Source organism: Dromiciops gliroides, chromosome 3 (assembly GCF_019393635.1).
Source record: "Dromiciops gliroides isolate mDroGli1 chromosome 3, mDroGli1.pri, whole genome shotgun sequence".
NCBI lineage: Eukaryota > Metazoa > Chordata > Mammalia > Microbiotheria > Microbiotheriidae > Dromiciops > Dromiciops gliroides.
In genome coordinates this window covers 282,189,404-282,214,253 of record NC_057863.1, presented here as the reverse complement: position 1 = coordinate 282,214,253, position 24,850 = coordinate 282,189,404, and the positions used below count along the sequence as shown (strand labels likewise).

The 24,850-nt window shown below is 38.2% G+C and overlaps 1 protein-coding gene across 1 annotated transcript; it reads right to left on the bottom strand.

The window, feature by feature from the left end:
* Nucleotides 1-285: 285 nt before the first annotated feature.
* DYNLT3 (dynein light chain Tctex-type 3) lies at nucleotides 286-24,271 on the bottom strand. The gene is made up of 5 exons (XM_043997570.1): nucleotides 24,186-24,271; nucleotides 13,307-13,348; nucleotides 11,979-12,102; nucleotides 9,752-9,829; nucleotides 286-2,207 (listed from the first exon to the last, which is right to left on the bottom strand). Exons 1-5 carry the CDS (start codon nucleotides 24,213-24,215, stop codon nucleotides 2,131-2,133), a joined length of 351 nt encoding a protein of 116 aa, XP_043853505.1. The 5' UTR covers nucleotides 24,216-24,271; the 3' UTR covers nucleotides 286-2,130.
* Nucleotides 24,272-24,850: the final 579 nt, after the last annotated feature.

Here is a 24,850-nt window from a genome sequence, read left to right as displayed (position 1 = left end):
CCTCAATTACATGTTGGAAAACAATGCCTTATCTATAAACATGGAGTAGAAAATAGCTACCGAATTTTTACTGAGTTGTTTTGTGTAAAATTTTGAAGAGCAAAAAGAAACAATAGGACCTATAATTTTGTTCTAGTTGAGAGAAAACTCAATTAAGGCATATATATGTGCATATACATTTCCATACACACATGATAATTTCTCTCTTTTTCCACTGTTGGGTACCTTGTTCAATAGTATGAAAGTTCATTTTTAATCATACTATGATCACCCAGAAAGCAAAAATACAGGTAAGGCAGACAATCTTTATTATCTTTTAGCTACAGAAACAGTTATCAAGCAATTCTTTAAAACATGATTTCACAAGGCATGTTTCTGTGATTATTTTTTAAGAAACTGAGATTCAATAACATCACTCAATTACAGTAGTACTTTGATCACTCTAGTACAATCTTCAAGTGCAAGAAAAATAACATTATAGTTATAACTTTGGATGTGCCAAAAGAAGCACACTACTGCATTTGAACTGAATTTATCTTTTCCTAATATTCATCTTAAGTTCTTAAACTGTTCCTGTTATATAGGTAAATTATAAACATGCAAATATCACCACATTATGCCCCACTACTATTTACTATATTATCACTCAGCCTTTCTTCAAAAATTCAATGTATTAGTTTCACTCTATAGATTTCCTCGCAGTCTTAAAAGACTATTTGCATTTATAACTTTATTTTCTTGCTTAGACAGCAGATTGACTTCGCATTTGGTAGCCCAGCTGTGTGTATACTAATTTAAAGTCTTTGCTTCTCAATATATTTTTCTACATTTCATAAGCCCTGAGTTATTACATAACCTGCTAATGAATGTACACTTTATATTTATAACTTACTCTCTATATTTTAAAGTCATATAGGTGATTTACAAATGACAGTTAATAATCAAAACAATAAATACCAGTTATGAAACTAAGAACAAAATTAAATGTGCATATTTATCCCAACTTTCTTTAAATATTTTTCTAAGTCATGTCTACAATGGTAAATAAAATCTACTTATAGTAAGAACTTGATTTAGCTAACTTCTGCATGGCTTCTACACATTTTATTTATCTCTTAAAATTAATTAAATACCACTGTCTTATGTACTTTATTTATTTATTTTTAGTGAGGCAATTGGGGTTAAGTGACTTGCCCAGGGTCACACAGCTAGTAAGTGTTAAGTGTCTGAGGCCGGATTTGAACTCAGGTACTCCTGACTCCAGGGCCGGTGCTCTATCCACTGTACCACCTAGCTGCCCCCTGTCTTATGTACTTTAAGTTGCAGACCAAGTGCTTTTATTCCCACATCCACAACCGAAATTATAAATGCTACAGTTTCCAAAGTGGGAGGAAGGCACCAGCAATGTGGCAACTAAACAGGATGCTGCACATAGTGGATGATCAACAAATATTTGCTGAACATAGAATGAATGACAATTGAAAGACAATTATTATTGAATTAGTTTATCTGTTGTTATTCTATGGTGAACTTTATTGGGCTAGAGAAATCAATTCACCAATATTATTCAATTGTTAACTTGGAATTATGAAATGAAAGGCAACAAATCATTAAATAATCACTTTTTAAAAAGTTAATTTTCTAGTTACTATATAAAAGTACTTGATAAAAAGAAAAACATACAATACTTATACTATCTTGCATGTATAACCAAATGAGGCACTGATATTTATTGAACTAAGAACTTGGGTTAATTTATACAGACTTATGCAGGTAGAATTCTATTTTTCCAACTCAAGGGAACTTCATTATCCCAAACTTAATTCCTTTATCTCCCTGAATACATAGTGTTAATGGTAGGCTGGTGCAAATAGAAATACAGTATTTAGACATTTTAATGTCTTATTTTTCTGGGTTTGAGATTTTTCTAACTATGCAAATGTGTAATTAAAATATGCTTTGAGCTCTAAGATTAATTAGTTACAATGTTCAATATCTACTGTTCTGAAGCCAATTGCACGCTTTCACTTCTAGTGCAATAATAAGATAAATAATACCATGAGTAGTTTTATTCAAGAATATTTTTATAATTTCTTATGTTAAAGGCGCTAGTATAATATTTCCATTTAGCTACAGGATAATAGCAATGGCAAAAACATTGACGATGCAGTTCATAGTTTGATTCTCCCATCTTACGGTACAGGTTCCTGAAAAGACAAAACAAACAAATAAATAAATGCCAGAAAACATCAAAATCACCAAGAATAGATTTTTATGTTTGAATTATTTCAAACATTAAAAAACAAAACCAACAAAAAAACCCTTTAGCCATTTAAAACTCCACAGCTATAGGGGATTATTAGAGACCTGAATGGCTGGTGGTGTCTGTCTATGCAAAGGAATAGCCCTTTATACTAAGCACTGAATTTTTTTTTTTTTTTGGTGAGGCAATTAGGGTTAAGTGACTTGCTCAGGGTCACACAGCTAGTAATTGTTAAGTGCCTGAGTCCAGATTTGAACTCAGGTCCTCTTGAATCCAGGGCCGGTGCTCTATCCACTGCACCACCTAGTTGCCCCAAAGCACTCAAATTCTGTTGACACAGTAGGCTCACTTAACTGGTTGACTAATAATTTATACCTACTGCAAAATAAGTAGCTGTGGTATAATTACTAGATCACCAAATTTAGAGGCAGAGAACTTGAGTTTGAATCCCAGTTCATGAGGTAAATCACTTAATTTCTTAACCACGTCTTCTATCTGGGTATGCTTATTTACTAAACAAGGCAGTTGAGCTATGATCTCTAAGGTCTCCTCCAACTCTAAAATCCTATAGCCTATTGGAAAAGGTATATAGCTGACCTCTCCATACATTTTAGATCCTTTTTCAGAAAACTTTTCCATTAGCCCTTATAATCCCAGCCATTTTGTCTTTCCCTTAGATATATATCTTTGGTATAACTCGGTCTTTAATAAGACTTGGCCCAGGCATGAGCTGACAGCACCATCCAAAATTCTCTGTGTCAGCAAAACCTTGGTCTATGAATGTTAGCTTGTATCATTATATATTCTTCAATAGACTATGATATCACTGCCATTGGACAGTGCTAAGTAGAGCGCACAAAACCTTCAGTCCTAACTGTAGTCATTGTTCAAGTTGTTGGTGTATAGGTTTGGATGGTCACTGCCAAGGGAAAAGGGCTCTGGATACACCTGTTTTAAAGCCCAGAAGACTTTGTGATTAAATGAAGATTTCTTTGATTTTCTGATCTAGATCATATTAAGCATATTAAGCCTCGAAATCTACCCATATGAATTCTGGATGAGAAGGTAAACTTGCCCTAATAATTTTTTTTCTAGGACCCATCCCACTGTGATGCCACTGATGATAGAAAAAGGTACTCCATTGAATGACTGGATTTTGTCTTTAAAGAAATATTTTGTTAAATATTTTCATAATTACATGTGCAATTTAAAAAAATTAATTTTTAAAACTTTTGAGTTCCAAATTTTCTCCCTCCTGCCCATCCCTCCTCCACTGCTTGAGAAAGCAAGCAATATATTGACCATACATTCAAAGAATCATGCAAAATATGTCCATATTAGCAATGTGAAGAAGAAAACATACACACACACACACACACACACACACACACAAAACACAAGAGAACTAAAGTGAAAAGGGTATGATTTGCATTCAGAGTTCATCAGTTCTCTCTCTGAAGGTGCATGGTATTTTTCATCATAAATCCTTTGGAATTGTCTTGGATTATTATATTCAGAGTAGCTAAGTCTTTTGCAGTCAACCATTGTTACAATATTGCTGTAAAATGTTCTGGTTCTGCTCACTTTACTTTGAATCAATTCATATAAGTCTTCCCAGGTTTTTCTGAAACCATTCCTTAAGTAATTTCTTAAAGCACACTGGTATTCTATCACGATTATATGCCATAATTTATTCAGTCATTTCTCAATTGATGGGGCATTACCTCAGTTTCCAATTCTTTGCCACCACAAAAAGATCTGCTACAAATATTTTTGTACAAATAGGTCCTTTTCCTTTTTCTTTGATCTCTTTGCAATATAGATCTCGTGGTGTTATTACTAGTTCAAAGGGTATACAGTGTAATAAGCCCTTTGAGCATAGTTCCAAATTGTTCTCCAGAATGGTTGGATCAGTTCACAACTTCACCAATAGTGCTTTAATGTTCCTATTTTTCCACATCCTCTCCAGCATTTGTCATTTTCCTTTTCTGTCATTTTAGCCAACCTGATAGGTACTAGGTGGTACCCTAGAGTTTAAAAAATATATATTTCTCTAATCAATAGTGATTTAGAGAATTTTTTCATGTGACTATTGATAGTTTTAATTTCTTCTGAAAACCTCCTGTTCATCTCCTTTTGAGGGAACTGAGGGGATTGGAGCAGCAAGCAGTAGTGGGAACTGACTGAACCACACTGACCCCATCTTGTGACTCAATTCTGAAGCTAGCTCAGTTCCTTTCCTATTCAATTATGGGTCTAGTCCAATTTCTGTCTTGTGAGAAAACTTGATTCAATTATGGGAATTATGAGAAAACCATATTGCATTGTTTTAACCTAGCCCTGTGGGACTGGGAAGCTGGTCCACTCCTACCTGCTGCTTACAAACCCACAGCTAAGTACCTAGATTAAGCTGACTAGAAACCTGGCCAGATCCAAAGACGGATCCAGGCAGTTTACTCACAATTGTACTTCTCAAGAAACCCTTATCTGAGAACAGACCTTGTACTGATTTATCAGTTATTGTTTCCATGTTCTACTGATTGTTTATAGACACTTGGGGAGACTGGGACATCTTTCTTTCTCATTTTAGGGAATTGCTCCTTCTCACTCTTCCCCTCCCAACATATAAAATCCCTAATCTTTCCTCCAATTAGAAGTCAGATTACCTAATGTTGTATTGCTTCCTTTTAACTAACTGGTCTTATTTAATTAATTTTTTTAATGTAGAAAAGTCAGTCTCCCCCTGTGTTCAGGGTTCAGCCCTAAGCTGAGGAATGAACCTGATCCTGATTTGTTAGGCAACCGGCATGCATTGCTTAATAAATTGAAACACTCAGAAGCTTGAATCTTTGTTTCTTCAGTCAATTCATCTTTCACCCACCACACTCTGACCATTTAGCAATTAGGGAATGGCTCTTATATTCTTCAGATTTCAGCCTTTATCAGAGAAACTTGCTATAACCCCCCCACCCCCACCCCAGTTTGCTTTCCTTCTACTTTTGGCAGCATTAGGGGTTTTTTTTCTGTGTAAACACTTTTTAAATTTCATATAATCAAAATTATCCATTTTACTTTCCCTGATCTGCTCTAGCTCTTGTTTAGTGACAAACTCTCCCCTCATCCATAGATCTGACCGGTAAATTTTTCCATGCTCCTCTAAATTACTAATTATAATACCACCTAGATTTTGTCTTTGAAATCCAAAAGGTCTTTGGAGAACTAATTTCTGCAGACTCTGGCAAAAAACAAATATGAGTTATTTTGACAAAGGCAAGGCTTAGTCATCAAGTAAACTACAATGTTTTCTGAACAGTGAGTCAGGGTTTAATTTGGAAATATCTCATTCTAAGAAATCAATTTGTTGAGGAGCTTACATCAACTCCATTGGGGATATTTTCTGGATCCCCACTAAATCTAGAACTCTGGGATGGTACCATATCCTAAAGAATGCCTTGACTATGAACAATTCCTTCCCCCAAGCTGTACAGTTTAGCCTGTCGAAAAAATTAGAGAAGAAAGTGCAAGGGGAAATGCTTGGTACAGTAAAGCTCAACTCAATGATTCAGCCCCTTAAAGCATTCTCAGCCTTGAAAAGCCTCTTGACATACTTCCAAATTCTTGGAAATATATCACTCCAAGAGGACCTAGTACTCCTGGTGGGAAAGAACAGATGTGATTAAGGATGAATTTGGGAGGGGGAAATCAATAACATCCTTGACAAGTTTGACAAAGTAGAACCTCTGTATTGAGGGTAAGCTCTGGATTTTCCCTGATAGGCCCCATAACTCTGTACCCCCAGACCTCAATGAGATACTTTCTCTCCTCCGTGACTACTTGAGCTCTGTGACTACCTGTGCAGAAGTTCTGAGCTATAGTAGGGCTAAAGCTGATAGGTGTTCACACTAAGTATGGTACCAGTAAATGGCTGCTGCACTTCCAGTCAATAAGAGTCAGAGTCAAAAGACTCAGTGTCAAACAACAACAACAAACTAGTTGGGGTCCAGTCTGTTTGACCCTTACCAAATGGAGAAGAAAGCTAAAGAGAAGTATTTTGCAGTACTGGTGACTACCAGGTCAGATGTCCTATACAGGGGTGGTAGTAATCAGAATTAAGAAGGGAGACCAATCCTAAGGTGACTACTTCTTGTCTGTCCTTCCCCTCTTATATTTTATACTGGTTATTCATCTCATTTTGTTAATGGTGATTGAATTCACTAATTGTTAGACTTTGCAGATGAAAACCTGGTAGACTTCTGGACCTCTAGCAACTTTTTGGCTCTTAAGTAGCATAGGAGAAAGCTGTTCAAATGCATAGTATTTTTTACTACTGACAGCTGCTTCTTCCACCCAGATTTAGTCTCTAAGGGATATATTTATCATATACCAAAAAATATGTTATTACATTTTTATATGGTTCAGGCTACACTTGGAAATGTAGCTCACCATTTTCCCTTGGATCTCAGTGGCACTAGGTGTGTATGACCCAGCATGAACACCTGGAAAGAGCAGTGGCAAACTTTCAATACAGACTTTTGTGTTCAGGAATGTGAGGGTACAGAGAAGCCAGCTGCTATCATCAAAGATCAATTGAATCAGTGTCTCCTAGTCACTAGTAGGATTCTGCTGAGGACCAAGAAGTTGAAAATTTGCATTCAAATGAACTATGACTATGCAACACCTAGGTAGTATAGCATAGCTAAATTCACTGATTCATATAGAGACTTGGAACTGTAAGGAATTCACAGCCACAAATTCCTATCACTCACAAGGGCACGGGTATTATTTGTGAAAAGGACAATGGCCAGTTCAAACTGCATTGTCATAATAAGATCCTTAGCACATTTACAATCTAGAACCTGTAGCCCCTTCTACTAAGTCATAGGATCACAGATTTCAAGCTGGAAGGGAATTTAGTGGTCAACAGCTTCAGATGTGTCAAACTCAAACAGCAATGGGAATCCTTGCCAGCAGCACAGACTTAGAAAACCACATACTAACATTATCTATATTCCATTGTATTTTTATTTATTTTATTCCCTAAATACATTTTAATCTGGACTGGCTGTACTCAATAAGGCGGTGTGTTTGACACCTCTAATCTAGTCCAACCCACATGAAGGAACTGAGGCCCAGAGAAGTTAAGTGACTGGCCAAGGCACATATAGTAAATAGCAGAGGCAGATTCCAGACATTACGATCAGCTGAGACAAGCTTCGGTTTCTAAAATGTTGGATGTTAGTGCCTAATATTCATTCCCTATGGGGATGAATGAAAAATATTTTAGACATGGCTCAGACAGTATGTGTATCCTTTGGTGCTAATTCAGACTCCAGAACACACCTGCTTCATTTCAGTGTTTCATGAACGCCATCCTCCATGACTTCCTAAAGCAAAATGTGATGCTACCCATCAGTGACATTCTAATCTATTGAATGAATCACATTCACTTCATCTAGTGGGCATGAGCTGAGCTGATGCAAGTCTGAAAGCATGACTTGTACACAAAGCTGGAGGGGACAGAGCTCTTAAAAGGCATCTTCAGGCATACTGTGAGTCACAAAGGCATCATCCCAGGAATTCCTGGGGTGTACCAAGTACTATCACCATGTTTATCATGATTTTTATAGCTAACTGCCCCTCTTACTAACCTCCTGAAATCTCCCAAGAACTTTTCAGAGGTCATATGTTTCAAAGAACACTATAGCAATTTATGAGGCCTTTCATAGAAGCAAAGATTTATAGCTGGAAAAGATATCAAGGGCATCTGCTCAAATCCCCTCATTTTACATAGAAGGAAACTGAGTCCGGGAGAGGTTAAGTCATACAACTAAAGTTACATAGGCAATGAGTAGCAGAACCAAGATTTAAAACCCAGGTCCTATGACCTCAAACCCAGCACTCTTTCTGCTGCCACTGCCAATGAATGAACCACAATCAACCAAGGGTTTCCCCGGGAAACTCTACAGCAGAGCTAAACTATATAGTTTGGGACAAGGAACTGGTCACAGTCAAGACATTCTTCAAACTGAGGCACCATCTTAGAAATCCCAATTCACTAAAATTCCACAGAATATCCCACTGAGATAGACCCAGTGTGCCCTATTTTTTTAAAAATCAGATATAATTTCTGGATCTATGTCCTGAGACAAAAATACTTTTGAGCTGAGGCCTTAGACAAACCTGATTTTGAAAACTGTGAGGAGAAGCAACTCCCCCAGGAAAGCCTAAAACCTGAAAACTTGCAGCCATTCTAACATAACTAGAGAGCAGAATTCCTCCAATCACCACAGCAGCAAGATGCCTTCACCCAAACTCATCTGGCCTCCCTGCATGAGAACCCAACTCACTCTTTTTTTTTGTTTTTTTTGTTTTTTGCGGGGCAATGGGGGACTTGCCCAGGGTTACACAGCTAGTAAGTGTTAAGTGTCTGAGGCCGGATTTGAACTCAGGTACTCCTGAATCCAGGGTCGGTGCTTTATCCACTGCGCCACCTAGCCGCCCCCCCAACTCACTCTTTAAAGATGAAATCCATCTCTGAAAATCTTCTGCACATATGCTTACTCATATGTTCCTTCTGGGAAGGAGCAGGCAGAAGTGTTATGATTTTATTACAATGGGTTAGTGGGATCATGGATGACTTCTTCCAATTGGTCTCTCTGGGTTTTTGGTGGTCCTTCATCCATTTATATACAATTTGCTCCTAGTTGTTCCAACAACCTAGCTGGTTTTTTCTATAGCCCCAGCCAGTATCACTGATACACTGATTATGGATAGCTCTGAAATTCATTTGGGTTCACCAGCCCTAGATGAAGGGCCAGATGAAAAGGTGCATTGTTTTGAGTTGTTAACTAGAACCATGATGCCCTGAGCCTCCTTACTAACATACTGCTGAATTCTACTTTGACAGTAAGATTCTACCCACTTATAGTCAGCTGCTACCACAGTTACCACAGTCAGACATTCCGAGGAAGAGTCTGGAACTCTCTAGGTAAACTCATAAACCACCTTAGAAGCTGCCAAGTTTTTGGTCAAGAAGGCATTAGATTCTCAGAATAAGGGGGAGAGGGTTAGAGGTATGTGAAAGAACTCTATTACCTTGTGGACTGAGGGGGTAATAGACCGAGATGTAAAATCTACATGCCCAAACACTTGCAAAAAACTCCAGTCCCATGGTGCAGGTGGGCACTTGTGGAACAGGGATAGTGTCTGAAGCAGTGATCCTGGTATAGTTGTAAGTGGTTAACAGAGACATAGATGGGACAAGGCAAAGTCTCAGCTCTATCAACCCTCAGCAGTATCTGCTTGAAATGAGATAAGGAGAGTCTTAACATGTATAAAATCATTCTGTACCATGACCCCTTTTAGAATCTTACTACTTTTAAATAATATGATAGAAATAGAAAGGAAATGCACTGAATAAGTAACAAAAATGGACTAATTGGTTTTGGATGGATTGTACTTTGATACAATGTCTTTATGAGCTCTTACCATCAGATGTGGTATCCCAAAAACATGAGCTGGCTGTGTGTAAACCAGATCCACTCTTCTGCATCACTGCACAAGTAACTAAAAGATAAAGACACAAAATAAGTGAGCTCAAAAACAAAGAGAAAATGCATAAATGAAATCATACGTAAAAAACATTAAAAAATAAGATACATGAAGTTTTCATACCTTTAACAAAGTAATGTTTGATTTCATAGGTATGAAATCTATAAAAATAATGAATAACAGAATAGTGAGTGGATTGGGAAAATTAAAAAAAACATATTAGTTTACTTCAATATTTTAATACTTCAAAAATCTGTGATTTCTTTGGTATGGATACTCCATCCACCACAGAGTAATATGATCCCTCTAACCTAGAAGACAGTCTTCAAGAATTGATGTGGCCAAAGAAATCACTGCCTGACCAACCTAATAATGAACCTCTCCACATTTAGGAAGGCTGGATCTTGAATAACATATGGCTCATTACTAGACCCCCACTTGAAGACTTTCTGTCTCAATATAAGCTGCCAGGATTATTCTTGACTGACACAGCCTTTGAGAATGCAGGGTCATTTCCATGTAATGCGAGAGTAGCAGTGCTAAGCACAGCTGTTTTGTTGGAGGCAACATTACTATAGGGAAAGTATATGGTTGTTTATAGAGTCAATTAGTTTCATATGTAGTAAAAGGCTCTGAATTTTTTTGCATAGGATACAAGAGCAACTGTGAAAAGTTCCATATCATGTGTTGATTGATTAACTGATTCATTCATTCAACAAATAATTGTTGAGTGGCTATTAAGTTTAAGGCACTGTGGGGGGATACACATGTAAATAAAGGTAGGTTACAACCTCAAGTTTAAAATGTAACAGAGACAATAAGAGAGTATCATAATGTAATTCAGCATGTGTTAAGGGCTAAAAGGAGTTATAACTAAATTGCTCTAAGGGCTTAGGTGAAGAAAATATCATACCTGATTAAAGTGATTAGGGAAGGGTACATGGGAAAGTATGGTTTATGAAATAGAGACCAAAGACCTGTAGCTTACACAGAGGGCTAGTACTTTGAACACTAGTAGTAGGAACAAGCAGGCTTCACAAGTGAAATTCAACAATGGACCAAATCTCTGCCACCTAATAGCTGAAAGATGTGGAGAAGATAAGGCACTTCCCCCTGCTCCCCAAAGGCATCTGATATGGTGGAAAAAATGTCATGTTTTACCACAAGGAGTCTCCCAACAGAATCACTCAAGATTCCTTGAGAGAGAAAACAGCAGAAAGAACTATGTTCAATAATGAACATCAGACAAGATATGAATCAGAGAGACTGTATGCTCATCAAAGGTATTCACCACTGTCACAGAAGAAATCCAGTCCAGTGTCCAGTTTGAAAAGGGGTTCCTTTGGATGGTGAGGTCCTTTAGATGTTTCATTTTGTGGATGATGTTGTGGTGATGGCATCAAGATGGAGAACAGGGCACGACTTCCTTCCAAGGGCTTTCCACAGAGGAGATAGCACGTGCATGCAGAATGTCTATTAACCAAAATGCAATATGCTTTTGGGTGGTTGATCCAGAGCTTGTCCACCAGTATGTTTATCTGGGACAGAGAGTAAAGATGGACGAGTTGGGCCCAGAGTTAAATAGGAGGAAAAAAGTGATATGGTTTGCTTTCGGGAAACTGCAAAATTCCCAAGTTCTCCAAGAAAGCAAAATCTCAGCTTTTAAAAAGTAACATCTGACTATGGCAGTGAAACATGGTATACCACAGCCTCCAAAGAACTAAAGATGAGTATCACAGAGAGGGCAAGAAAGAGGGTCGCAGTGGGTGTGAGGTTGCAGCACATAACCAACGAGGAACTCCAAGAACACTAGTAAAGGACTTCATCAAAGAACTGTATGATAGGAAGAGAAGATGGACAGATCACACATCAAGTATGAAAGATGACAGCTGAGCATATTACTTCATTGGTATCTTCATGATGTCAGGACAAAGTGAGAAAAGCCTCCAGTATGTTGGATGTGGTTAAATTTTGGAAGAACACAGACTAGAGTAGAACAGGAGAGGCAGACATCTGTCAGCTATAATTTGCACTGTTGGAGGGCACTCCCAAATCAAAGAGATCACAGACCCATTCAAGTATCTGAGAGGGAAGGCTATAAATTTCATAAAAAGTCATGAGTAGTAGAAAGAGTAAATTAGTGAATACAGACCCTAATACTTACCTATATATTTATATGTCTTCCCCAACTTTACCAAATGTGTTAAGGATTGCTCCACTATAGCTGCAGTCCATTGGTTGACATTATTCTGATTATAATCCACACCACCCAATATAGCATCTATACACTAAAAATACAGGAGAACAAAGATTAAGTATTGACTACTGAGGCAAATTATGGTAGAAATAGCAAAAGTTTACTTGAAACATGGACTTTTCCATGAAAACTAAACATTTTTAAAACACACACACACACACACACACACACACACACACACACACACACACACACACACACACACCCTAGGAATCAGAGTGAATAGTGCTGGACTTAAGAGTCAAATCCTGCCTCAGACACTTACTACCTTGTGGCTCTGGGCAAGTCTTTTAACCTCTCTAAGCCTTAGATAATAATAGTACCTACCTCATAGGTGGCTGTGATCAAATGAGATGACTGATACAAGTGTTTTGCAAACATTAAAGCAATATATTTATATAAATGTTAACCATAATTGTTATTGCTACATATACATGCAGGTTATTACACACACAGTCAAAAAACCATTTAAGTAAGTGATAGACATGAACCTTGGGCTTCTGACTATAAGTTCATCGATTGTTTTTCTATACAACAGGGGTTCTTTACCTTTTTTAGTGTCATGATAGTCTAGTGCAGGAGTCAGCAAAATTTAGCTCACAGGCCAAATGTGTCTCAGTGCTTGCTTTTATATGGCCTAAGAGTTAAGAATGGTTTCTAAAATGTAAAAACCATTCACAGCTTGTAGACACTACCAAAAAATTGGTAGTCAGCTGGTGGTCCTGATCTAATGAAGTCTATGGACCCCTTTAAGAATGCTTCTAAATGCACAAAATAAAATATATAGAATTACAAAGGAAGTAAATGATATCAGCTATCAAAATATAAAAAAAACCCTAACCCCCCCAAAAAAACCCCAACATCTCAGGTCAAGAACTCCTGTTCTGTCATATTTTGCCAACAGAGGATCATAAGCTTCTCTAATACTTAGGAGAAATTTGTTACAAATGCAATGTTTTCTACTGAGCCTCCATAAAAAGTCTTTAAGATTCATTTTTACTCAAAAGAGATGATGTCTCTTAAATACTCAAAACACCCAGGGAAATTGACAATGCTCAACCAATTTGCAAATTATGCAAGTACAAACTAAAGCTTACCTTGTGCCTAACGGAATTTATTTTAAAAATGATGATGTCTTAACACTGATGCTTTCCCCTCTACTAAAAATTAGATCATGACCCTTGCAAATTCCAGTTGGTACAATGTAATGTAATGAACAAAATGTATATACCTACCTCTTTCACAATATTGTGTGCTTCATCAGCATTGAAACCAATCTAAAAAAAATTAAGATAAAGATAAAATATTTTGATATAGAATTGTTTTTATAGAATCATAGCCACGTGGGCTAATACCCCAGAAACCATCTATTCCAACCTTCTCATTTTACAGATAAGGAACCTGGGACACAGGGAGGTTAAATGATTTGATCAAGGTCATACAGGTAAGGAGTGAGAGGTTAACTCAGGTCCTCTGACCTGAGTCAATGCATTCCTAAAAAATTGTATATAAATTAAACTTTAAAAACCAGAACTGTTTTTAAATGCCCTAGATTACTCACCCTGACTTCTTTCAAAGCTCTGCTCAAATACTGCTTTAAATAAGGCTTTCCTTAGCACCCACTCCCACCCCTACCCCCCCTGCTAGTGTTCCCTACTCCCAAAATTATATGATAGCCATCTCTAGGGTGGAGGAGGGGGGAGTGAAGGGAGAAAAAGTTATATGATAACTTCATTATATATTGAAGAGGAAAAGCAAATTGTATACAAAAGATTTACAGTTTTTCTGTGCAAAAAATAGTCTCTTAAAAAAAAAATAAGGCCTTTCCTGATACACCCTGTGTGCCAGTATTCTCTACTTCCAAAATTATGTTGTATTTGTTCACATAGGTATATATTGTTTCTCTTGATACAATGTAAGCTCTTTGGGCTAGGGGTTATTTCACTTTTAGTTTTTGTATCCTCAGATAGCACAGTACCCAGCACATAGCAAGTAATGAAATGTGACTGATTAAAGGAACTTCTTGTGGCAAATGCTTTTGTAAAGCAAAAAAATCATTTAAAATATGAAAAAAAAACCCACCTCACTTTATTTGTTTAATAAGTTCAAACTCTTTTATGTTGTATTTTCTCAAAGCAAGGCAAATCTCAAAAAAAAAAAAAAACTGAAGGAAATTCACAGTTTAGGTGCATCAGATTTTATACCATAGATGTATCCTAGACAAATTCTATGATGAATTGCTTTGGAAAGTACACAATCCTGAGGTTCTACAGTAGAGAGAGCTAACTGATAACAATAGTCAACATCGTTCATGCCAGAATTATCTATTCTATGATGTGGGAATCTGGAGGTCAAGTACTTGCTCATTACTGAACTGATTCAATGTCCAATATAGGGGAAATACTGGTCCTACTCACAGACACAAAACAAGTTTATGACCCCAGGTCAAGATCCCCTGTTCTATGGCATGACTGCTTTTTTGGGAAACTCAGCTCCCTGGAGGACAATGAGTTTTTCATGTCCATGCAGAAGTGGACAAAATGGAATAATATTGTCTCCAAATATCTGAAGTCAAAAATATCTGGATCTTTCTTTAATCAGACACACATACACACACACACACACACACACACACATACACACACAAAAGAAAGTCTTTAATCAGACACACATACACACACACAAAAGAAAGTTTTTAAGCTTTTAGAGAATTCAAGCATGAATTGATTACAATCTACAAATGTTCAAAGGTTCACTTGAGACCTCTAATATTTGAAAGGTAGAGTAACATAGTAGTCCCAGAAAGATGGACATCATTTTCTAAAAACTTAAATTAAACTAAATATAATTATTTTTCCTATCTTCTCACTGGGGGAAGAAAAAGAAAAAACAAAACTCTCTTAAAAATGATCACAGTCAAGAAAAATTAATTCCTGAATTGGTCATGTCCAAAAAATCTGCCTCAAACTGCATTGTATTTTTTTTTTGGGGGGGGGGGTAGGGCAATGAGGGTTAAGTGACTTGCCCAGGGTCAAACAGCTAGTAAGTGTCAAGTGTCTGAGGCCGGATTTGAACTCAGGTCCTCCTGAATCCAGGGCCAGTGTTTTGTCCACTGAGACACCTAGCTGCCCCTTAATCTGCACTGTGAGTCCATCATCTCTCTGCTGGCAAGTGGGTAACATATGGGATTGTGAGTGGTCATTGCACTGAGTGGAGTTTTTAAGCCTTTCACAATTCTTTTTCTTTATAATGCTATGGCCATTGCATAAATTCTCATCCTGGTTCTGCTCAATTCACTCTTCATTCAAGCCTTTCCAGGTTTCTCTGAAACTATGCCCTTCAACTTTTCTTAGAGCACAATAATATTCTATTACATTCATATACCACAATTTGTCCAGCCATTCCTCAATTGGTAGGCATCCCCTTAATTTCCAGTTCTTTGCCACCAAAAAAAAAAAAAAAAAAAAGAAGCTGCTATAAATATTTTTGTAAATACATGAGTCCTTCTGAGAGGTGATTACCTTCCAAATTCTACAGCATACTAAATTTTCAAAGTCAGATATTCTTTGTGTGTGTGTGTGTGTGTGTGTGTGTGTGTGTGTGTGTGTGTGTGTGTGAAAGATGATGGAGGCAGAGTGTGGTGATTCTAAAAATAATCCAAGCAGGGGTAGTAATAATCTAGGTCTCTGGAAATTTTTAAAGCAGGGGCAGATAGTGACTATTCCATGTGACAGAACAAAGAACACAAGATATTTAACATAATTTGCCAATATCTGGAAATAAACCATTAAATAACGCAGAACATATATGTGGGGGCATTTTTTTCTCCTTTAGAAATGAATAACTTTGCACAATAAATAAATGGTTAAAGAATATGAACAAGTGAGTCTAAAATGAAGAAACCCAAGCTATCAACATCTATATGAATATATGCCCTAAATAGCTTATAACTAGAGAAATGCGAAGTAAAATAACTCATATTGGCAAATATGACAGAAAAGGAAAACGGCAATTTTTATTTGGCTTTTTAGAAGGGCTATCAGAGAACAAGCACACAAATGCAGTATTGGTGGAGTTGTGAATTGGTCTAGCTATTCTATGAAAGAATTTGGAACTATGTCCTAAAATTCATGAAAGGCATGGTTTCAGAGAAACCTGGGAAGATTTGGATAAACTGATAAATAGTAAGGTGAGCAGTACCAGACAAAACATTAATTTTTTTTATCCTAAAAACATTTTATTATTTTCCAATTATATGTAAAGATAGCTGTCAACATTTGTTTTCATAAGATTTTGAGTTCCAAATTTCTCTCTCTCCCTCCCTTCCCTCCCCTCTCCCCAAGACAGAAAGCAATATGATACAGGTTATATATGTACAATCACATTAAACATATTTCTGCATTAGTCATGTGAAAGAATCAGAACACAAGGGAAAAACCTCAAAAAAGAAAAAAAAAAAACAACCACCAAAAAGTAGAAACAGTATGGTTCAATCTGCATTCAGAATCCACAGTTCTTTTTTCTAGATGTGGAGAACATTTCCCATCATGAGTTCTTTGGAATCAGACAAATTATTTATACAGTACAATAACATAAAGAAAAAGAAGTTTAGACAACTTGACTTGACGGAAGCAATGACCATCCCAGTTCCAGAAAACTAATGATGAAGCATACTATTCATTGCTTGGCAGAGACTCAAGATGCAAATGGACTTAAGAAAAAGATGTACATTTTTTGACACAGCCAATGCGGTAATTTGTTTTGCTTTTATTATTTCAAGTATAAGCGATGGGAGGATGAGGGGGACAGGGACAGAGTATCCAAAAAAAAAAAAAAGTGGGTAATTAAAGCATCTTTTTTAAAAAGCAGAGGAGTGAACAGAAAACCAGAGAGAAGCATAGACAAGCAAGATAGCTATGAAAGCTGTAGTTTGAATTATATTCTTAAAAAGAAAAGAAAGCTGTACATTACAGTAGATATCTACTGTTTCATGGACAATCCTCTTTTTCTGTTCTACAACATAGAAATGCCCATTTTATCTGGCTTTATTTAAACTCAAAATCAAAATAAATAATTTTTAAAAATTGACACAAAGTAAGTAGGACCAGATGAACAATCCATACAGTAATAATGCAAGAAAAACAATTCGTGGCAAAGAACTTGAAATTGAGGGGATGTCCATCAATAGGGGAATGGCTAAACAACTTGTATATGAATGTAAGGGAATACTATAGTGCTATAAGAAATGATGAGCAGGTGGATTTCAGAAAAACTTGGAAAGACTTACATGAATTGAAGCTGAGTGAAATGAGCAGAACTAAGAGAACATTGTACACAGTATCAACAATACTGTGTGATGATCAACTAGGCTCTTCTCAGCAATACAACGATCCAAGACAATGCCAAAAGACTTATGATGGAAAATGCTCTCTATATCCAGAAAAAGAACTATGACAGTCTGAATACAAATTGAAGCATCCTATTTTCAATTTTGTTGTTTTTTCTTCTTTCTTGTGGTTTTTTTTTCCTTTTGTTCTGATTCTTCTCCCACAGCATGACTAATATGGAAATATGTTTAACATGATTGTAATGGATAATCTATGTCAGATTGCTTGCTCACTTGGGGGGGGGCAGGGAACTTTGGAACTCAAAATCTTACAAAAATGAATGTTGAAAACTATCTTTACATGTAAATGGAAAATAAAATAAAATACTATTTAAAAACAAAAGCAACTTGTAAAGACTTAACTCTCACACCTCCTGGTGAATGAGTGATGGATCCAAGATTAAGAATAAAGCATACATTTTTAGATATAGCAAATGTGTGGATTTAAGCCTGTTTATTTATTACTAAGATTGTATCTTGCCCTTTTTTTATTTGACAGACAGGTAGGAGCTACTCTAGGTGGTAAAATGGATAGAGACCTGAGTTCAAATACTCAGACACTTATCATCTGTGTAAACCTGTTGGCCTCGGTTTCCTCATCTGCAAAATGAGCTCGAGAAGGAAATGGCAAACCACTCCAGTGTCTTTGCCAAGAAAACCGCAAAGGGGGTCACTAAGAGTCACACACAACTGAAAAATGACTTAACAAGAAGGAACTAGTTAAAGTGTTGCTCCTCCCAAAAGGAAAAAGATAAAGAAAAAGGACACTGCAGCATCTGTTAAAATGCACAGAAGGGGGGGCAGCTAGGTGGCGCAGTGGATAAAGCACAGGCCCTGGATTCAGGAGGACCTGAGTTCAAATCCAGCCTCAGACACTTGACACTAGCTGTGTGACCCTGGGCAAGTCACTTAACCCTCATTGCCCCTCAAAAAAATAATAATAATAATAAAATGCACAGAAGGAAATAGTAAGAAGTTCAGAGGGAAAACCAGACAGGCAGTCAACAAGAATTTAATAAGCACTTAGTATGTGCCAGGCTAACTGGACTACAGAGAGACTTGAGGCAGGGAGACCATTAAGAAAGTATAATACAAGGCCTGGACACCTTTAAAAGTAACATATTGAATTTATTATGGTTTTTTTAAAAGAAAGCTATAATTAATAGATCTGTGGCTTCATACATGATCCACTCTATATGTAAATGCTCTTTCTCAGTCTGTTTCTATCTCTCATGTTCATTAAATTAGCAAGAAGGTATTTTGTTTTTGTTTTGTTTTGGGTTTTTTTGTTTTTGTTTTTGCAGGGCAACAAGGGTTAAGTGACTTGCTCAGGGTCACACAGCCAGGTAAGTGTCAAGTGTCTGAGGTCAGATTTGAACTCAGGTCCTCCTGAATTCAAGGCCAGTGCTTTGTCCACTGTGCCACCTGGCTGTCCGCAGTATTATGTTTTTTTAAAGAAATTAATCATAATAAAATATAATGTGTGATCTATGGTTACGGATAGGAAACATTCTCATTGATTTACTGTACACCCTTAACATTATATATGGAATTCTGAAAAATCTAACTGTAAATTAACATCAATGACGAAATTCTATAGTTGAGTAAATAAAAGAAAACAGTATTCAACAAAGTAAAAGATACTTGCTCAAACTAAGATTCTGATTTACTTTGAAGTAATCAATTTAATCAACTTTGATCAATTCTCTTTCAAAGCAGCAGTCAAATAAGTATCCATTATGTGCCCATCAGTAAACGCTTTAGGAATATTTTTTTAAAAAATCAATCAGGGGCAGCTAGATGGCGAAGTGGATAGAGCACCGGCCCTGGAGTCAGGAGGACCTGAGTTCAAATCCGGCCTCAGACACTTAACACTTACTGGCTGTGTGACCCTGGGCAAGTCACTTAACCCCAATTGCCTCACTAAAAAAAAACAAAACAAAACAATCAACAAGCATTTATTAAACATATACTGTGTGACTGGTACTATACCAGGCACTGGGGTCACATAGGTCAAAAGAAAAAGAATAGGGGGCAGCTAGGTGGCACAGTGGATAGAGCAATGGCCCTGGAGTCAGGAGTACCTGAGTTCAAATCCGGCCTCAGACACTTAACACTTACTAGCTGTGTAACCCTGGGCAAGTCACTTAACCCCAATTGCCTCACTAAAAAAAAAAAAAAAAAAAAAGAAAAGAAAAAAGAATAGTCCCTTGTCCTCAAGGAGCTTACATTCTATCAATAAGGAGCTTATCATTATGATCATGTTGTAAGACAACACTTACATAAATAACTTATTACAGCATTATGAGAATACAAATCTACCCCTACCTGGCTGTATAACCTTAAACAAATAGATTATTCAATTCAGTTTTCTTCTCTGGGTTTTACTTTTCTTTTTCTTTCTTTCTTTCTTTTTTTTTTTGTGGGGCAATGAGGGTTAAGTGACTTGCCCAGGGTCACACAGCTAGTAAGTGTCAAGTGTCTGGGACTGGATTTGAACTCAGGTCCTCCTGAATCCAGGGCCGGTGCCTTATCCACTGTGCCACCTAGCTGCCCCACTGGTTTTACTTTTCTTAACTATAAAATAAGGGTGCTGAGCTCCATGATTTTTCACTCCCTTGCAACCCCAACAACCCATAAGATACTCATAGCACTAAACTGTCTGGCATAGACTAGAGAAGGTCACTAGAGAGTAATGAAGGTGGGCTAAAGAGACCCCTATGGAGGAAGGCTTTAAGGAAGGGCAGCATCAAGGTGATCATAATTGGCATCCATTTACATAGCACTTCAAAGTTTGCCTACTATGCTGTGGGACAAGTATTACTATTCCTATTTTAACGACTGGGAAACTGAGATTCAGAGAGATTATTTGAATTGCCAGTTCTTAGAGGTTTGAATCTGAGTCTTTTCCAATTCCCAATTCGGCGTTCTATCCACCAAAATGTTACTCATAAGGAGAGTGGGGGGAGTGAATGAACGTTTGAGCACTGATGTAGAAAATAATAACAAAGATAAAAAGAGAAGTTCAAAAAGAATCTAATGGTCTGTGGGTCAGAACACCAGGAATGACTCTAGCAAAGGGCTCTTGTTTAAGGGTAATAGGAAATAAAACTATATAGGTAAAGGGAGAAGAACTACATTATGAGTCCAGGCTAAGAAATGTATACTACTTTTAAGATAAGACACCTTTTTGTATTGCTTACAATCCAATAAACACTAGGAAACATTCTAGGACAAGTGAAAGGGATCTGTGTGTTAGTAACTAGGAAGGGAGAAAGAGGGGAAATGGAAGGGATGTTAAAACACTCAGGCTGCAGCTATAGTAATGAAATGCCCCTGATTTGGGAGACTGAGCAGAGGAATGAGGGAAGAGGCATAGCTTGGCCTGGTCAATATTCTATAAAGAACTTTATTTCAAAATCAATCTCTCTCTCTCTCTCTCTCTCTCTCTCTCTCTCTCTGTCTCTCTCTCTGTGCAGGGCAATGAGGGTTGACTTGCCCAGGGTCACATAGCTAGTAAGTGTCAAATGTCTACTTCAAACTCTTAAATCAACATAATTATGCTAAAGGGTTCCCCAGGAGGAATAAAAGAAAATGTAAAAGAGTATGTCAGCTTATGATCCTCAAGCACAGACAAACAAACCCCTTTGGAATAGTTTTCTTCAAGTATCTATTTTTGTGTGTGTGAGGCAATTGGGGTTAAGTGACTTGCCCAAGGTCACACAGCTAGTGTCAAGTGTCTGAGTTCGGATTTGAACTCAGGTCCTCCTGACTTCAGGGCTGGTACTCTATCCACTGTGCCACCTAGCTGCCCCTTCTTCAAGTATCTTAAGCTTTCATGTGAAGAGGGACTGACTTGCTCTGGGTTAATGGGCAATGACAGACATTTTTTAAAAAGAGTATCAGTAAAACATTTTTAATGCATAGAAGTACAGGAGAGGACACAAATAGCAATTTATTACCTAGAATAGATAATAGTGCATTACAAATATTAAAAAATACATAAATTATTTGTTTATAAATTAAAAATTGAACCTAAAAGTTGTTTCTTATAGTCTTCTTCCTTGTTCTTATCTCTTTGTTTGTTTGTTTGTTTTTTCTGGGCAATGGGGGTTAAGTGACTTGCCCAGGGTCACACAGCTAGTAAGTGTCAAGTGTCTGAGGCCGGATTTGAACTCAGGTACTCCTGAATCCAGGGCCGGTGCTTTATTCACTGCGCCATCTAGCCGCCCCCCCCCCCTTGTTCTTATCTTGAAATGTGTGTTAATGATTGTTAGGTTCACAATAAAAAAAGAACATTAATATTAAAGGAAAAGATTAGCTATTGGGCAACCCACAGAGCTGGTGTGTGTGTGTGTGTGTGTGTGTGTGTATCTTCATAGACACATACTATAAGAAGACATGGATGGACAGATAATGAACTGAATTCACAATTATAGGGAAGAGAGTTGGATTGCCTTTCTGAAATGGTGCAGTGCTTTTAATGACCCCCTAAGTTTCTCCCTGAAACAAAGGTCCATTTTTAAACATCAAAATTTTGCTGGTTACACAAAGTATGGAAAACTAGTCTCTGGTTGGTCACCAAAAAGCTAACAGAGTGAATAGTAAGTATAACTAAGTACATTCATTACTAATCAAGAGTTGTGCAAGAGAAATGGTATAAAGGTCATCATCAGCATGTATGAATAGAAAAGGAGATGGGCCAAAATGTAGTCATAGTGAGGAGTAACTGATGGGAAGCTCACATACTCCAGTGGCATCCTTTCACTGTCAAGAGATGAAAAGGAAGGCCCTGAGTACACTGGGTGGATTTAAGGGAGGATTTATGGGAGGAAAGGGATGAGGTTCACACAGTATGAGAAGGCACAAAAGGGCTGTTATTTGCACAGTTGGAAGGAGTACCCATATGGATCAGATGGCAGATCATTCAAAGTAAGTATTATGGATGGCCTTGCTATTTCTTTCAGATTTAATACAGTTGTACTGCTATAAAGCGTTGACAACTAGCCTCTTTATTGTTAAAATTTTGAATTCTAAGAACAAGTTTCAAATGATCAAAAGGCTTGAAAGGAATAAAACAAACATAAATAGAATGAAAATTTAAAAATATTTAATGACTCTAGGTTATCACTGAATCATGTGATTTTTAAAAATGTAAATGATTTGGTAGATTAGATTACCCAATCCAAAATACGTGTCAATCAGTCAACAAATATTTATATAGCTGCTAGTTAAATAAGTGTTCAGAAATGTACAATTAACTTAATACTTTGTTAGTTCAGAGGAAACAAGTGAACAAATACCGAAACTATATAACTCTTTGAACATATTTTTGAAGAGTTATGTGTGGATTAAAGGATTTCTAACTGCACTTAATTACACTGCAGAGTTCACCAACAAAAGTGAAAGTATTCTAAACGTTTTCATGAGTTTAGAAGGGCTTTATATGTCTATCAGGGCCCTTCGCTTCTGACTTGGCAATGAGGCAATGAGTGACTTGCCCAGGGTCACACAGCTGTCAAACGTCTGAGGCCGAATTTGAACTCAGGTCCTCCTGAAGCCAGGGCCAGTGCTTTATCCACTGTGCCACTAGCTGCCCCATTTCAATTCTTGAAGTTATTACACCTTAGAACCTGATCCCTGCTTGATTCTAAAAGTGTCCTGTTGTGTCTTACTCTTTATGACGTCATCTGGGGTTTTCTTGGCAACGATACTGGTTTGCCAATTCCTTCTCCAGTTCATTTTACAGATAAGGAAACTGACAAAAACAGGGTTAAGTGACTTGCCCAGGGACACATAGCTAGTGTCTGGGGCTGAATCCAAAACCTGGTGTTCTATCCACTGCACCACCCAGCAGCCCCCAAAAGTGGCTTAGAGTTAAAATAAATGCCATTTAATTCTCGATGAAAGCCTCTAATACTCAGGGTTTGTGGTATAAGCATGCCAACAAATCAACACTCAAATGTCAAAAAAACACTCATTAAAAACAACTACACAAACTTAAAAGTGGTATCAGGACCTACTCCAGGGCTTAATTCTTTTCGATTTCAAAAACTGAAATCTCTAAATGAGTAGGCATAACTACCCAGAAAAGATTTATTTTTTTCTTTTTTTAACAGAGATACTTTGAGGTTTACTATCTGGAAGCTCACTGACCCCGGGAAGCCCCTGTGGCAGCTAATTGAGGGTCGGTGAGTCCACGCCCATTTAGTTCGTCCTGATGTAACTTTGGGGACCACTCCACGACCCACCCGGGCCCCTCAGAGAGCATCCCAGCAGGGGGCCGTCCAGCCCAGGCGCCTCTTACGCGCCTGCGTCAATTTGGTTCTTTAGGAGGCAGCTAAGGGAAGGAGGAGGAGGGAAGGTCTGGGTGCAGGAGCGCTCGGCAAGACCTGGCAAGGACCACGCCCTGCCGCAAGGGAAAAGGGCGCCCGGTGACCGGAAGGAAGGCCCTCCCCTCCCCCCCGCCCCCACACCTGCGGGTCTAGCCCCGTCTCCAGCCCCGGTGCCCGACCGGGTATGCAGCCCCTCGCGAGGTGTGTGCCCCCAGCCCCGCCCGGCCCTGCCCGGCTTGGTCCAGTCCAGCTCCTGGACCCCCTCGAGCCCGCCACGGGGCCATTCCGGAAGGCGGGCTCGAACCGGGTCGCGAAAGGAAGGAAGAACAGGTGGCGCCCCCAGGGAACATCAGTGGAGGGGAGCAAAGACCCCAGAGTGGGGAGGGGCGGTACCTCATCGTGGTGGGGCTGGTAGTCCTCCATGGCGGCGGCTGCTCTTCCTGAGGGCGGGGCCTTAGGAGGGCGGGGCCTGATTCCGAGAAGCCTATTGGCTGCCGTGGCAAGCCCCGCCCCCTCATTCCCCTGCTCACTTCACCTCCTACAACCCCTCCTCAGTTTCAGCCCTGCCTCTAGTCAGTCCCTCCCGCTGGTTTAGGGTGATCCTGCCTTGGTGATCTGGAAACTTGGGAGCCCTAAAATGTTAAAACTGGGAGGAACTTTAAATGTGGTCAAATTAAGTCAAGAATCATTTATTAAGCGCCTACTGTGTGCCGGGCACTGTTCCAAGTGATGGGCTTACTAAGGATGGCAAAAGCAATCCCTGCTCTCTAGATAGACGCTTACAAATTAATGGAGGAGAGAACATCAATCAATCAATCAATCAGTCAATCAATATTCACTAAACGCCTACTATGTGCAGTTCCAAATACTGGGACACAACGTTAGGGACATACAAAGAAAGACAAAAAGCAGTCCCTGCCCTGAAAAAGTTTACAATCTAACGGAGGTGACAACGTGCAAACAACTATATATAAAGACAATATTTACAGGACAAATTGGAGATTATCTCCGGGAAAGCACTATTCTCCTTGTTGGGGGAAAAGGGGTGGGGTGGGGAC